This window comes from Tenrec ecaudatus, chromosome 17 (genome assembly GCF_050624435.1).
Source record: "Tenrec ecaudatus isolate mTenEca1 chromosome 17, mTenEca1.hap1, whole genome shotgun sequence".
Taxonomy (NCBI): Eukaryota; Metazoa; Chordata; class Mammalia; order Afrosoricida; family Tenrecidae; genus Tenrec; species Tenrec ecaudatus.
In genome coordinates, this window is record NC_134546.1 from 62,601,311 (window position 1) to 62,618,372 (window position 17,062).

The window sequence follows — 17,062 nt, forward strand, 5'->3', positions numbered from 1 at the left end:
TTCCAACTGCTGACCTTGCGGTTTAGCAGCCCAATGTGTAACCAACTAAGTGCCACCAGGGCTCCTAAAATGACGGCTGGTAAGAGCGCTTCTTTCCATTCATTGGTTTGTGCAGAGAAAAAGAACACTTTGCCACGGTGTTATAAATATCGTTTTATTGAGGTATAATTCATGCAGTATACAATTCATCCCTATAAAGTTTACAACGGAGTGCTTTTTAGTATCTGCCCAAGCTACCGCCACCACATAATTCCAGAACTTTTCCACCACCTCCAAAGAACCAACTGCTCACGAGCAGTCATTCCCTATTTGCCCCTTCCCACCAGCGCCTGGTAATCACTGGTCTACTTACAGTCCGTTGCTATGGATATGCCTGTGCTGGGCAATCCATATAAATGGAATCATATAGTATGTAGCCTTTACATCTGGCTTGTTTAATCTGGCATAATGTTTTCATGCAGATTGTAGCATGTCTCAAAACTTGATTCCTTTATAGGGCTGAATAATATTTCACCGATGAAATATTCACCATATTTGATCCATTCGTCAGCTGCTGGACATTTGAGTTATTTACCATTTGGGGGCTATTAAGAATAATATCTCTATGAACATCCATTTGTGTGTGTGAATGTACATTTTCATTTCTCTAGGCATGGAATTATTGGGTCATACAGTAATCTACGTTTAACTTTTTACCAACCCACTACCCGGCAGCTATGGCATTTTCCATTCTCATTAGCAATGCATGAGGGTCCCAGTTCTCTACATCTTTGTCAATACTTGTTATTGTCTAGCCTTTGCATTGTAGTCACTTTAGTGGGTGTTAAGGTGCTATATAGTGGTTATGAGTTGGATTGCTAACCACAAAGTCTATAGTTCTAAACCACCGTCTCCTCGAAGGGAGAAAGATGAGGCTTTCTACTCAAGATTTCCAGCCTCCAAACTCCACAGGGACAGTTCTACTCTGTCCAGTAGTGTTGCTATGAGTCAGAATTGACTTGATGGCAGTGAATTTGCTTGTTTTTTTGAGAAGTAGTATTTCAAGAGCCCTTGTGGTACAATGGTTAAGCTCTTGGCTGCTAACCAACAGGTCAGTGGTTCAAACCTACCATCTGCTCTGTGGGAGATAAATCTAGCAATCTGCGCCCATAAAGGTTTCAGCCAAGGGAATCCCATGAGGCAGCTGGAATCACTTGATGGCACCCAACAAGATCTGATTCATTGTGGTTTTGATTCACATGTCCCCAATGATTAATAATGCTGAGTGTCTTCACGTGCACATTGGACAGTCATAAATCCCTTTTTGAGGAAATGTCTAATGAAATATTTTGGTCAATATTTTAGTTGGGTTGTTTGCATGGGTATTGTTGAGTTGTAATAGTACTTTACATATGATAGCGACTGTACCTCATCAGATGTACGCTCTGCAAGTATCTTCTTCTGAGGGTTGTCTTTTTCACTTGCTTAAAAATGCCTTATGATGTTTTGAGCCATTTTAAAGTTATTCCAGTTTTTCATATTTTCTGTTTTCTTTTTAACCAGGATTTTCCTCTATTTTATTTTGTTATAGTTATTAGCTTTCTTGACTCTTTGTTTTTTGTATTTGTATCTTTTTTCAGTGCAGGAAATCCAGGATGGGCGAATCTCTAGGCACAGTAACTGGATTAATGGTTTTTGGGGGATATGGCAGGGGAGTTTGGGGGGAAACGGGGAGTTAATAACAAGGAGAACAAAAAGAAGAAAATGTACTAAACGTGATTGTGGTAATGATTATACAACTCTTCTTGATATGATTGAAATATTGAATTATATATTTGAATTAGATTGCAATAAACCCATTAAATTTTTTAAAAAGGTCTTTTGATGTACAAACATTTTTAGTTTCGATAACAACCATTTTTTTCTATGTTTTCTTTGGTTGTTTGTGCTCTCAATGGCTTATCTATACGTAGCTTAATCCCAGATCATGAAGATTTACACCTCTGATTTGGGGGTTTCATAGTTTTTGCACTAACATTAAGGTCTTTGGTCCACTTTGAGTTCATTTTTATGTATGGTGTGAGGTTAGGTTCAAGCTTCCTTCTTTTGCAAGTGGATATTTAGCTGTCTCAGCACCATTTGTTAAAAAGTAGATTCTTTCTCCATTTCATTGTCACCCTGTGAAACACCAATGGATTGACTTTATGAGTTAGTCTGGCCTTTCAGTTCTATTCCCGTGACCTGTATGTCTCCTACCGTGCCAGTATCACACAGGCTTGATTACCATAACTTTGCAGTAAAATTTTAAATCAAGAAGTGTGAGCCCTCTAACTCTGTGCTTCCCTTCAAAATAACTTGGACTATTTTGGGCCCTTGCAATTCCTTATGCATTTGGGAGCTGACTTTTTAATTTTGCAAATACAGCCTTTCCAGTTTTAATAAGGATTGCATTGAATGTTTAGATTATTTTGGGCATTACGGCTATCTTAACAATATTAAGTTTTCAAACCCATCACAGGAATGTCTCTTACTGTTTTGGTGTTTTAAGATTTATGTTAACAGCGTTCTATGGTTTCCAGTGTATAAGCCTGTACTTCTTTGTACATTCAGTCTTAAATATTTTACCATTTTAGGTGCTATTGTCAATGAAATTGGTTTGTTAATTTCATTTTTGGTTTGTTCATTGCTAGTATAGAGAAATACAACTAATCTTTGCATACTTGATTATGTGATCTGCAATTTTGCTGAAATGATATAGGAATACTTTTTTCATGGACTTCAGGATTTTCTCTATATAAGATTCTACCACCTAGGAACAGAGACAATCGTTTCACTTCTTTTTAAATCTAGTGACCTTTTCTTTCCTCCTTTTGTCTAACTGTCCGAGTTAGAACCCCTAGCACAGCGCTGAATAAAAATGGCAAGAACAGATATCCTGGATTGGAGAGGGGAAGCTTTCCGTCTTGTACCATTAAGTATGACAGTAGCTGTGGGGCTTTTGTAGATGCTCTCATCGGCTGAAGACATTCCCCCTTTTCCTAGTTTACTGAGTGCTTTTATCATGAAAGAAGGTTGGGTTTTGTCAATGCCTTCTCTGTGCCACCTTTCCAGTTTAAATTCAGACTTTCCTAGTAAGTTCTTGTTTACAAAATGATATAATTAAGCCTGCTAGAAGGTCATTAGATCGTAATAAGATAAAACTGTTATATTTCTCAATTTATTGCTATTCCTGTTATATTGATATCTAAATCTTTAATTGTATATGTTTTTTTAAACAAGAATAAAAATCAAAGTAACAATCAGTCATTTTTTCTAAGACTAGAAACATTCTAAGAAGGCTGGAAAATCACCTGAGATTGAAAAACCACCTGAGGACAGCTGGTTTTTGATGGCTTTGAAAGTCACTCAACAGGGAGGGAGACGGCCTGTATTTAACCAAGGGTGATCCATTCTGCAAGTCTCAAATCCTAGTTCAGCGGCCACATTGTCTCCATGGATCCTGGAAGAAACCATCTGACCTGAATCCGACTTGTTTTTGGACAGGCTGACCTGATCACATGCAGAGAAGTTCAGACTTTTGCACTTGGCGGCCACAGGTTCAATGATGGTCGCTGGCAGGACTTGGAGCGTAAATGATCAGTGCTGATGCACACCTGGGTCATGTTTGCATGCGTTCTCAATCGTGTTGTGGGGCAAGCAGTGGTCATGGTTTCAGGTCATAAAACCACTGTATAAAGAGGAAAGCATCAGCACCCTTGCTGTTATTAGGAAATCATTATTACTGTTAAGGCTCTGGCTCAAGGAAAACATTCACAAATTATATTTTTATCAAGTTTTTGTTGGAGTTTTTCATTTAAGACAAAAGTCACACTGGGTTTTCAGTTGAGTCGCTCAAAGGCTGGGAATCGGATGTAGACTTTCTGTTCTGTTGCTTCACAAACTCTGTTGTTCTGTTGCTTCACAAAGACCTTGCTTTCTGTCTCTCCGAGTCAAGCAACGGCCTCTAGCCTTTGAGGGGAAAACATACACCTGGATTTCACTGGCCAATATTTCTCAAGGCCATCTGGAAGTTCCAAATGACTAGTGAGGAAATATCTGCTCTGTTTTTTCGTTCTCTTTCTTGTCTCCGCCACGTGTGGTCCTTCTTGGGTCTCAGGAAGCAGGAATCCCTAGGCAAACGTTATAGATCTGAAACATGGATAGCTTCTAGTCACGATTTTTGGTCGCGTGCTTCAACTTTGGTTCCCTAATTGTGTTTCTGCATTTCTACAAAATGTCAGCAAGCTCTGTTGCCTGGTGAGCTTGGGTTTGGAAATGGCGGCAAGTTAAAGCAAGTCTCCTTTATTTCAAAGAAAAAGTTTCAAACTATTAAATTTAACTAACGGGTTCAGTGGGAACCTTCCACTGTTTGACCCTGCACATTGTAAGATACGCACGGCTTGTATGAAAAAAAAAATGGTTTAGCACTTGTTTACAATACAGCATGAGGTATTTTCAGCCCTTGTATAGAAATTAACCAGGATCGTTAGTTAATTAACACCTCACCTTAAAATTGGTCTCGCCTTGCATATTAGGTGATGATATTTCTTGATGGATGATGAAGAGATTGCGAGCAAAGGTCATGAGGACCCCCTGGAGATCCTCGCCGATTGTTCTGTTAATGATATTCAAACAAATGAGTTTACCAATGATCCCCTCACACGCTTAAAACAATCACCCTCTCATTTGTGCCTGTCTGGTGATGGAATTTAATGAGTATTTTCAATCTCACAAGGTGGCAATCTTCAGGGAGATATGAAAGATGAGGCTCCATTTTAACTTGTCAACAAAAAGGATTTGCGTAATAAATATATTTTATTAATCAACTTAGCAGAATACAGCAATAGGTTCAGTCATTTCTAGCAAAAGGCAACACCGAGCAAGGAAAGTAGTTATCAGCTCATTTTAAAAATGGTTTCATGGCGTAAGAGGATGGCTGCGAAGTGCAATGCAGGCCTACCCATCTCCCAGTCTGCAGCGACCCTGGCCCCTCTCAAGTCCAGAGACTGTCGCCTGTGGTCTGTTTCCTATGTCATGTGTACATGTGGCTCCCACCCCTGTTCGAAGAGAATGTGGCTCCTATGAATGGCTTTCTTTGGGAATCTGAACCCCCTCAGGGAGACCCCAGAGACAACGTCTATCCTGCAGAATTATCCTGTGGTCGGTGAGCATCCCTAAAATTGTTGTCAATTTTAACTTGGAAATAAGGTTCTGGTATTTTTCTAGCTATTTTAAAGATCTTTTTTGGATCATCAGACTATCTATCGCTTACATTTATATATGTATATATATTGCCCTGAAGGCAATTGACGGAAAGGATTTCTTTCCTGTTGCAGCCCAGCTTGCTAGCTGTTAAGGCTTTCGCCTTTGGGGGAGTAGCTGCCTTCCAGTGTGACGAGGGCAGTAGAAAGCCTTCCTGGCTCTGCGACAGGAGCCCGGCTCTCTTTGTCCCGAGAATGACTGTGTGTGAGGCTTTGGGGAAGTTACTGGAGTATGGAACGGAAGAAAGTCAACAAGATCAGGGCTGCTCACTCCCCCACCCCCTCTTAGAACCGCCGAACGCATCGGTAGAAAATAAATAAATAAAAAGTCATGGCCAACAGAAATTTCAGAGTCAGTTTGTCCTTTCGTGGTTTGTATTTTTTTTGCCGTTTGTATCGGAACTTGGGCAAATCTTCAAAGAGTGGATTCCTGGGTTCCACCCTAGAGCAACAACATCAGAATCTTTAGGTTAGGAGCCCTGGAACGTGTAGTTTCAGATTCACCAAGCTCCTCAAGTGATCCTTACATATATTAAAATGGGGATTCCTGCAATGTTACATATACATACGTATAAATACACAAGCATGTCTTCCATGTTGAGCACACACCCACATGGGCCCCTCTCTTCCTCCTTACCCCTCTCTCCAACCCTTCCGTTATCTTCTGGGCCCATCGTCCCCGGGGTGAGAACGAAAAGGTGGTAGAAGCTCTAAGACTCTTGCCCTGCTCATTCCTTTCTAGAACTTTCCCATCCTTGAACCTCCTCCTCGGTCCCACTCTTCCTAAAAAAATCGCCCTGGGTAAATGAAGTTGGTATGAAGTTATTCCTGAAAAGCCAAACCGCAAAACCCTCTGGGAGTCCTGACGAGATGAGCCCCCAACTGTTTTTCACCTGACCCGACCAAACAGTGACGCTCAACCCAAGTCAGCCTGGCTGCCCGAGCCTCAGAAGATTGTGCCTGATCTGAGGAGGGGCCACAGACTCGGCTTTTCAGGAGAATGTCCTGAAAGGCAACAGAGAGTTTTTCAGAACATGTCAGAATGACAACATCTTCTTGCTGGTAGATTTCATCTCATGAAAAAGCTCCCATTTAACATTCCAGAAAAAATTAAGCAACATGAAAAATCAAAGTTTGATTTTGTTAATGTTTTTTTCAACATGAGTGTAAGAGAATATGGTCATTGTCTAATTAGCTCAGCTTTTCTAAACCTTCTGGGTCTACGCTGCCCTGTCATTCCTGATACACTGTCCCAAATTCCACCTTTTAATCTCAAGTTCAGGAAGGCGTATCCAGATGCAAGTAGAATTATAGGGATAATCCTGAGTTTAATCTAGTGGTTCTCAACCTTCCCACTAATACAGTTCCTCATGTTGTGGTGACTGCCCCCCCAAGCATAAAACTATTTTTGTTGCTACTTTATAACTGTAATTTTGCTACTGTTGTGAATCGGGCAACCCCTGTGAAAGGGTTATTCCACTCCCAAAGGGCTTGCGACCCACAGGTGGAGAACTACTGGTCTAATCTAATATTTAGAAAAAGCAAATTAGCAAGGTCACAGTGCACAACAGCCTACGAATCTTTGTATTACATAACTGAGTGGCATACACAGAATGGCCACCCCATCTAGACTTAGTAGTGCAGTGAAAGAGTACTGGATTCCAGAGAGAGCGAGAGCGAGAGCGAGAGCGAGAGCGAGAGCGAGAGCGAGAGCGAGAGCGAGAGCGAGAGCGAGAGCGAGAGCGAGAGCGAGAGCGAGAGCGAGAGCGAGAGCGAGAGCGAGAGCGAGAGCGAGAGCGAGAGCGAGAGCGAGAGCGAGAGCGAGAGCGAGAGCGAGAGCGAGAGCGAGAGCGAGAGCGAGAGCGAGAGCGAGAGCGAGAGCGAGAGCGAGAGCGAGAGCGAGAGCGAGAGCGAGAGCGAGAGCGAGAGCGAGAGCGAGAGCGAGAGCGAGAGCGAGAGCGAGAGCGAGAGCGAGAGCGAGAGCGAGAGCGAGAGCGAGAGCGAGAGCGAGAGCGAGAGCGAGAGCGAGAGCGAGAGCGAGAGCGAGAGCGAGAGCGAGAGCGAGAGCGAGAGCGAGAGCGAGAGCGGTTCCATCCCTGGCTCCTTCCCATCTCTTAACATTCTCTGGATCTCTGCCTGCTGGAAAACTCACTGCCAGTGAGTGGATTCTGGCTCATAGAGATCCTACAGAACAGGGCAGAAGTGCCCTGTTGGATTTTCCCAGACAGTCACTCTTAGGGGAGCAGAAAGCCTTGTCTCTCTCCTGAGTGATGGCTGGTGGTTTTGAGATGCTGCAAAGTCGGAAGCCCAATGCATAACCCACCACGCCAAGGGGCAGGGCTAAGATGGGACCTGAAACAGCAGAGAAGACTCTGGAATCTTTCAGGAGGCCACGTCAATATTTCCCCCTCCGCAGGCTGAGTGAGTAGCAAGAATCTCTTAGAAACTGCACCTACAGGACTATTTCCACCACTGAAACTGGCCCGCAGGTCAAGGCATCCTAGTTTGGAATCTCAAGTGCAGGTGTGGGGACAGCTGGGGGAAATCCTCTTGGTTACCATGCTAATTATTCATTCTGTAGGCTTCAGCGTCAAATCAACCTTGCTATTAGGCGGTTTGATGAAATGTTCACAAACAGTCTCTCTGATCCCATAAATCCCGTGACAGTTTTCCTCATGCCAGCTTCTTCTGTGCCTGAGTAGCCACCCTGCGGTGGCCTCTGCCCAGTTAGCACTCCCTGGTCTCGCTCTCTAAATTCTGGGACACATGTCCTGCTGCTGAGAATCAACCGCTGCTGGGCTCTGTCACCTACTGGGCTTTCTCCGTGTCACCCAGTCCCTGTTTGAGCCTAGATCTCCTCTTGGATCTCCCGTGGTTCTGCCCCCAGCCCTCAGGAATCCGATTACTGATGTTGAGAGTGGGTGGGTCACAAGTTGATCTCTAGGGGCTCCCTACATCCTGGCTTAGGTCCTGCCTGGCCCCCCTTCTCCTGTCTCCTGAAGGGAGCGCATGCTCTCCGAGCCCATCCCAAGTGCAGAAGGAGCTTGCTTCCTCTGTTTCCTAGCGAGTCCTTTGTCTTTCATGCCAGCCTGGGCCTGACACGTGACAGTTCACGTCTTCGTGTTCTGCTGTCCAGTTCTTGTCCTTTAACTAACTGATCAGTCTGAATTCCTAAATTCAGTAATCTCCTTGGCCCTCACCACTTTAGGAAATACAAATGTCTTATACACTAGCCTGCTAACTTCATATCCTCGCTTCTCCTAAGGCCCTCCTAGTCTTTGTGTGTGTGTCTCAGGGCAAGGCCACGAGGCAGTGCATGGCTGAGCGTGTTAGGAGGAAGAGAAATGGGGGGCAAGAATGGTGGCCTGGTCAACTAGGATGACTTAAAGGCACCAAAGAAATATCTAATAACGAGGTAATCTAAGGCTGTGACTCTGAGATTCTGAGGCCCAGATACGGAACAGCTGTGCTAACACTCCATAGTACTCTGGGGAGAAATTTTCAGGTAACCCAAACTCCAAACCAAACTCATTGCCATTGAGTCAATTCCGACTCAAAGCAGCCCTACAAGGACAGGGTAGAACTGCCTCTGTGAGTTTCTGAGACTGTAACTGTGGGAGTAGAAAGCTGCCTTTCCCCCCTAGGGTGACTGGTGGTTTTGAACTGCAGACCTTGCAGTTTGCTGCCCAACTCATAACCACTACACCACCAGGACTCCCCAAGCAGGTACAGGGAGGTGTAAAGAAGTCTCCTGAGTATAGCCTGGAAGACTCTTCCCAGCCTAGACAAGCCCTCAGAAGATGGTAGCAGAGCCAAAATTAGACCTGAGGAGGGGGACACACACCCTGCCATTTTGGAGGACATCTTGTCAAGTTACCAGAACACTTCTGGGCGTGTCAGCATGGCAACTGTGCCTCCACCATGGGCCTGTCTGGGCTGGCTCCTCACCATGATGGCAGATTGGCTGTGGCATACGTATGTGCACTTGGATATAATTTGTTGCTAAAATAACTTATGACATGGGACCCATTAATTTTGGGTCATTAACCAATTTTATTCAAGGGTTCACCTTCAGCTCTAAAGTCACTTCGTGGACCACTTATAGATCTAAATAAAAGAAGACGGACCTCCAATAACCCAGTATGCTGATTAAACTGCACGAGAGACAGCATTCTGGCTGGCTGTTACAGTCTAGTCTACAAACTCATTACATGTCTAGTCTATGAGCTCATTACATGTCATAGAAGCACTTCATACTCACAACATTCCCAACCTGCTCCGATTTAGGTGCTCAAACAATACAAAGACGGTTCCTTGTCTGTCCTGTAAAATTGAATGGGGAGAAAAGAATTAGCATTTGATCTCTGAAACAACATAAAGGAACTGCATTCTATTAAGACCACCAGAATCCTTTTGGGAATTACATTCTTGAGCCACCTTTATATGTGGCGAGGAGCACAGTGAGAAGGGCTGTCCTCAGAATGTGGAATACATGTGTTCTAGGACAGTGATTTTTGGGAAGTCTGATTCGTAGAACACTTGCATCAGAATCATCTAATGTGCTTGTGAAAAAGGTGTTATCATGCGCATGGTCTAAGCTCAACATCTCCAGAAGGGAATCCATCTTTTAGCTCACTTCCCAGGGGGATTCTCACGCACAACAAATTTGAAAACCCCTACTTTAGGAGCAATTAGTTGAACGGAAAACTGTGTTGTCTCTAGCACACTGTACCGCGGCATCAGATTCTAAATCGATGGGAGCTCTTTGCAGCTTTGCCGCTCTGTAAGTTGCAGGAAGCTGATGACCAGTAACTAGTGGCTGTCCAGTGGATTCTGACTCCTGGTGATGTCATGTGTGTCCAAGAAGAATGGTGCTCCATAGGATCCTCAATGGCTGGTTTTTCAGGTCTTTTGAGGTGCCTCTGGGGCAACTTGATCCTCCAACCTTTTGGTGAGCCTAGCACATGAACCATTCACACCACCTGGGGATTCCAGGTAACTGGAGTCCAGAGGTTCAATTGATTTTCCTTCTTTCTTTTCTTGTGGAAAAAAACAAAAGAGCTTTGCCTCCGTTCATTTCAATACTCTTGGTCTATAAAGATATCTGGCTTTTGAATTATCTTTAAACCCATCTGACTCCTTCTATTAAATAAAATCTTCATGAGGCATTTATTTTTGTGTTTGTAGGAGAGGTATGATTTTTATTTTTCTGAAAATGATCTCTTACTCGCTTTCTCAAGTTCAAATATGTTAGCACTGGACTTGGCAGCAGAGGAAATGGCTGCTGAGATGTTGCCAGCTCCTCATCACGGGAAGTCTAAAAAGAAGATTATCTTTGGGGAGCAGCCCTGGTGGTGTAGTGGGCTATGCATCGAGCTCCGAACGACAAGGCCATGGATTTGAACCCACCAGTTGCTCTGCAACCACAGAGGCACTTCCGCTTTAGCCTGCAGGGGCCTTAGGAATCAGGGTTGGCTTGATGGCAGTGAGTTGCTTTGGGTCTTGTCTTTTGAGGACCTGGCAAGAGAAATTGCCTCTCAGAAGGATGACTGCCTCACTTTACCAGAACATGACAGCATTAGGTGAGACTCAACTAGACCCATGGCTCTCAATGCTGGCTGCTCATGAGAATCTTCTGGGAGCTTTTCAAAAAACATAATGTCTGGCCTCTACCTCTGGAAATACTAATTGGTCTGGAGTTGCCCTTGGGCACAGAGCCATAGCAAGGCATATTGGAACCTGAGGCAAAGGGGGAGGAGGGGGAGGTGGAACCAGCAATACTGATCCCGTTCTTATCTGAAAATTTTTATTTTAAAATTCGATATTTTATCATTAATTTTTGCATGCACTCTGATTTTTAAAAGCAAGATTGCATTAAAATGATGAGCATTTTGCTATTCCATTAAGTTTTGTGCCCAAGGTGAGTACCTCTTTTTCCTCACCCTAATTCCTGTCCAGCTGGCTCATTTTTACTCTTTAACGCTTTTAAGTCAAGTCGTCCTGATGGGGAGCTAGGGTTGAGAACCACTAATTAATGAGCTGATCTGAAAGGTCTGTGTAGCCCTTACTGTTGCTGTCCAATATTTTAGCCACGTATCACCTGGGGCTGCTGAGCACTCGAAACACAGGCAGTCCACATGGAGATGTCCTGTAGATACAGTGCAAAAATCACACAGTTCTCATGAATGGTTGTGATCTTGATTACACACCGGCATATGACTGGTCATATATTGGATTATGTACAGCCACATAATTAAAATTAATTCAGGCATCTCTTATTTTAAAAATCATGGGTCTCAAAATATCTTGACTGAGATATGAAGTGGTTCCAATATTGATGGAAATGTTTGCATCATCTTTCAATGCCATTTTGTCCACAAATCTTTGGCCATCTCCTCCTGTGTGGCTCACACTGTGTCTTGCATGGCATTTCTTTTGGACAGTGCTATTCTCGGGACGGGAGAAAGAGGCAGCTTTCCTCTTCCATCTGGGGTGATCGTCTCAGACACCCACGGGGCAGTTCGACTCTGTCCCAGAGGGTCATTATGAGTTGGAACTGACTCCATGGCAGTGCATTTTGCTTTGTTTTGTTGTAGGGATTTTAGTTGTTAACATAAATGTAACAGGTCCCTTCAAGTAGGAGGTTCAGAGCTTTTTGGTGAAAGTCCTTTGGTAAAAGCAGCTCTATACTGAGAGTATTAGCAATCATCTGGTATGTAATCTCACATCTGGTATAGAATCCCCAGAGACTGCTTTCTTAGATATTCCATTCTTAGGAAGCTGTGGAATATTTACTGATGTGTCCTTCTCCACCCTCCACCCCACCCCGGGGAATAGAATTCTTTCTTGACATGTCCCCGCTGCAGTACTGTAGATTGTAGATTCATTGTCTCTGGCTTTCATACATTCTATTAAAGAGACAGCTGATGGTCTTATTGTTGCTCCTTTGTAAGTAATGTGCTGCTTTTTTCCCCCAGCCCCTTTAACATTTTCTCTTCATCTTTAATTTTCACCATTTTAACTACAATATAAGGAGGTTTGGTAATACGGTGATATATTAGTCTGGGTACTTTAGAGAAACAAATCCATAGAAATTCATATGTATAAGAGAGAGTTTTATATAAAGATTAAGTACACAACAAGAAAACATCCCAACTCAGTGCCGCCCAAGCCCACAAATCCAACATTAACCCATAAGTCCGACACCAATCCACAAAGTCCTCCTCCATCTCACAAAACACACACAATGATGCCGATTGCAGGAGGAAAGCCGAGTCAGTGAATGTGTAAACATCTCAGTGCTGGCAGGGTCTCCACACAGCTGCTCCAGCACCCAGGGCTGCATCGGCTTAGGTCTATGTGGCTTCTCCTCAGGGATGTCTTGCAGGAAGTGAGCCTTGCCAGCTGAAGCAATGAACTGGCTAAGGCAGCTGCACCCTGGTCCGACCATCAGAAAGCAAGAGACCTGAGAACTAGAAAGACGAGGCTCACTGAGCCATTTATCTTTCTGCCCTTTAATTAACCCCACATGTGTTTAATGGCCAGGTTGGTACAATCAACTACCTACCTCAGATGGTGAAGTAAGTGCTCAGCTGCTAACCCAAAGGTCGATAGTTTAAATACATCAGCCACTTGGTGGGAAAAAGACGTGGGGACCTGCCGTGTCCAATAGGTTGCCGGAATGGACCTGGTGGCCCCCAATTGTGCTGCGCCCAGGTGTGGTGTCTTTGTATTTATCTTGCCTGGTGTTTGCAGTGCCTCTTGAATGCATGTCTTCATGTCTTTTCATCACGTTTAGGAATTTCTAAGCCAGTGTTTTTTACAAACTGCTCTCTCCTCTCCCGGTATACAAAATGTATGAATGGTACCTTTTTTTAAAATCAATGTTCAATATATCACTTAAGTCCCCTTCTATAGGTAAATTGTTTTCTACCTCTGTGTATAAGTCTGAATATTTCTACTGCTCTCTCTCCCCCGCTTCACTAATTGTTTTGATTCTCATAGATCAGATTGCTATATTGGATTTTCAGTTTTGGCTAAAATGATTTGAATCCAGGAAGTTCCATTTGAGTCTTTGTGTGAAATAAGTTCTGGGTCTCTGGTAAAACGATGCATTTTTTCCCGGCACACATTAAGCATAGTTATCTTAAAGTTCCCCTCCGATAACTCCAGTATTTCAATTACCTGCGGGTATTTTTCCATTTTTTTCTTTGTTATTTGGCCCTGTCTTTTAGAATGTCTTGTGGTTTTTTATATTGGATGCTGGTCACTGAAGATGGAATATTATAGAAGCCTAAATGATATTCTCTTCCTTCAAAGAGGGTCACGGTCTCCAGTGGCAGGTAGAGAGAGTACTGGCAGCTCATCGTGGTCCATTAAAGGTTAACTTTCGATGTTAGGGCAGGTCTGTTTAAATTTTATCTTCTACCTTTGGTTTGGTTATTTCTCCGAGGGAAAGGATCTTACTTCTAGAGCTTGGTCCTTTTGACATCTCCATTAACAGTCTGTGTTCTATTGTTTTTTAAAAGAAGGGCCTTATGCTGGCTTACATATTTAAGTGTTTTCTATATGTAGGACCATACAATAGTTATTTTAAAAATTTATTTCACTCAGCATCAGTTTTTTTAAGGTTCATTCATCTTATATCATGTATCCAAACTATATTGTTGTATGGCTGTATACGAATCCATCATTTCAGACTATATTTTATTTATCCATGTATCCATTGACACTGGGGTTGTTACTACTTTTTAGCTGTTGTGAAGAGTGCCGTAATGAACACTGAGATGCGTGTATCTGTTTACAACCCTGCTTTCAAGGGCCTTGGGCATCTACCCAGAAGTAGACTTGTCGAGGCCTATGGTGAGTCTAATGGAGGGCACCAATGGTACAGTGATCCAACTAGCCCCTTCCTGTGGGAGACTTGACTCAATTCCTGGCCAGTGCTCCTTGTTTACAGCCACCACCTGTCTGTCTATCAGCTTCTAAGTTGCACCGATGCTGAACAGGTTTGAATGAACCAGGCAGGAAGGTGATCTGCTTCTAAAAATTGGCCAGTCACAAAGGTCTGGCCTCCCTCCTGTCAGGAGGGTCAGGGTTTCTCTCTGTTGTGGCTTGGGTCACTCTGAGTTAGGACAAGCTGATGGCACGTGACAGCAACATTCAGCTCTGTTTAACTTTCTGAGGAGCTGGCAAATGTTGTCTAGAGCGGCTCTACCATTTTGCATTTGTCTCCACATTTCAGTACTTGTTTAATACTCTGGTTTGCGGTAATGATAGTCTCTTTTCATTGAGACTAATAATTTCTTTTGTCAGTTGAACCGCTCAGGATTTCTTTTGCTTCTTATTTATTTCATTCAGTCACAAGCTCTTTTCTGGGTATACTTCTTAGATTGTTGATATTTGTTTTCTTCTTCTCTCTCTCCTAATTTTATGAATCTGGAGCTGTCCAAGCTTATGTATAATAGCTATAATATTTGTTTTGTTCCCCTGAGCTTATCTTTCCAAGTGAAAAGCATTTTACATGCAGTCATCTTTGTTGAATCTTAACTCTGAGATTCTTGAATCCATTCTAAGGCTTTACAAGTATGATGTAGCCACACTTTTAACATTTGACCCTGACTGCAAGGCTGAATTTCCACTGTTTTTGGTTGTGTATATAATTTTTAATTAAAAAAAACTTTTAATGTCCTCTTTCATGTGGTGTAAACTGAAGAGGGCAACCCTCCTCAGGGAAGGGCCAGACAGGTGTGAGCACCCCTTTCAGAAAGGTACAGACCTCAATGGAGGAGCAAAGGAGAGTCAATAGCTTCACATTTTGAGGGTTGGATTTAGGAAAGGTTTTAATGTTTTTTTTCTTAGCAAGACTTTTTGACTGACCCTGTTAGTTCTGTGCACGCTTCACAAGTCAAAACATGGCATGCCTACCTTCAGGGGGGAAGTGGGCAAATGTGATTGCCTAACGTGAGGGAAAGAAGAGAATCAGAACACGGGTGATCAGCCCTCTGGATCGCCACTGTGCGACCCCCGGGATGGAAGACCCAGTGTTTGCTAGCTGTGTCCGTACGTGCGTTGTGGCGCGCTGACTAGGACCAAGGTGGGACCCAGACCAGCTCCACACTGTGGCAGGCAGTACGGAGCGCACCTTTCTCCACCCGGCCTGCATTACGACCTCATTTCCTTAGGAAACCTGTACGGGTATTCTGTGTCATTCTAGAGATTTCAGCAGTCAGACCCACCAAATTGCTTACCAACTCGGCTCTTGTGTCATGCACTGAATTGTCCTCCCCAAATAGGTGTCCATTTGGCTGGGCCGTGGTTCTCAGTGGTTTGGAAGTTATGTCAGGGTGCAATCAGCCCCCATGCGGCAATCTGCTGGGACTCACTCGCTCATGGGTCGTGAGGGGATCAGGGTGGGCAAAGCACCTTTATGGAGGCCACAACCTCAGTCCAATGTAGGAGGAGTTTCCCTGAAGTGTGGCCTCCATCACCTTTTATGTTGCAAGAGATAAAAGGAGAGAGAAACCAGCAAAGAAGGGGAGACCCAACCGCTGACAGGAAATAAGAGCTAGGCGTGGATGACATCAGAGCCTCCGGTGCCACAGGGAGCTTGCCGACAAGACACGGCAACGCGGGCCCATCAGATGGGAAAAGGAGTCAGGACCTTCCCCAGGGCTTTCAGAGAAAGAGCCGCTCCCTGGGGGTGGTGCCCTGAATTCCCACTTCTAGCCTCCCACATGGTGAGAGAATCCAATTCTGGCTGCTAAGCCACCCACTCATGGTATTCCTGTTAGGCAGCGATCCCTAACCAAGGCGGCTTTCTCCAAATAGTAGCCAGGAAAAGTGAACTCGTGGGGGAATCTCACTTCTCTAACGTCCTAAGATGATGCACACAACCATCATTTAAAATCCTGTGGGAACAATGGGAAGGAAAGCGTCAAGAATAAGGCCCACGAGGATTCTTCTTTTTGGGAGCATTGGCCCGGATAGATAGTGCTCTGGTCGCTTTTTCTGAAAAGAGTTCCTACTCGAAGTTTGACCAAGGCTGGGAGCAGGTAGCAGAGGTCACACTGGCATTTGGGCAGGTGGTCTTCGCCTGCCCCCAAAGGGCAGCTGGGGTCAGGAAAGTTCCTGGGGCAGCATTTCATTGTTTTCGCTTGTGGTGGGGTGGAGCTCATCATAGGGATTTAAGGGTACATGACAAGGGCCAAGGAGGAATATTTTGGTCCCAAAGGAACTCTGCAGTCTTGATTTGGGTGATAATAACGTTTTAGGACTCTATAGCGTCGGTGGGAAATCATTTCAAGTGGGAGAAAGACACACAGAGGAGACTTAGGTGTGAGAGAGAGAATCTGATGTGGCTTCATGGACATTGTGGATGGCTGTGTGTCTTTGGGAACGTGCTTACACTCTTAAACCTAAAATCCTCACCTGGATCGGGCAGCAATAGCACCTGCCTTGAGGACTTTATGGAGCTTGAATGTGGTAACGAGGTAAATGTGGCTAGCTCAGTGGCTGGCATGAGGAAGACGCTTTGTGAATATCGATGCATCACCGCCTCCCCGGGAAGGCCAGGAAGACAGCCAGGGAACAGTCCTGCGCTGGCTGGCCTCTGGCTCGGGGCAGGTGAGAACCGACTTCAGGACAAATACCCAAACTCACAACTTTGGTCACTGAGTGGATTCTGACTCACAGCGACCCCTACAGGACAAGGTTCAAACCCATAGGGGTTCTGTGGTGGGTTCAAACCACTAACCTTTCTGTTAGCAGCTGGGGCTTCCTCA

At 44.2% G+C, this 17,062-nt stretch overlaps 1 protein-coding gene across 1 annotated transcript in view; it reads right to left on the reverse strand.

Moving 5' to 3' along the window:
- IQCH (IQ motif containing H) overlaps positions 1 to 17,062 on the reverse strand; it is a 208,742-nt gene that overhangs the window by 963 nt on the left and 190,717 nt on the right. The window contains exons 17-18 of the mRNA XM_075535753.1: positions 9,541 to 9,602; positions 4,525 to 4,633 (exon numbers count right to left, since the gene is read on the reverse strand). Coding sequence (XP_075391868.1) covers positions 4,525 to 4,633; positions 9,541 to 9,602 — 171 coding nt within the window. The remainder of the gene's footprint in view (positions 1 to 4,524; positions 4,634 to 9,540; positions 9,603 to 17,062) is intronic.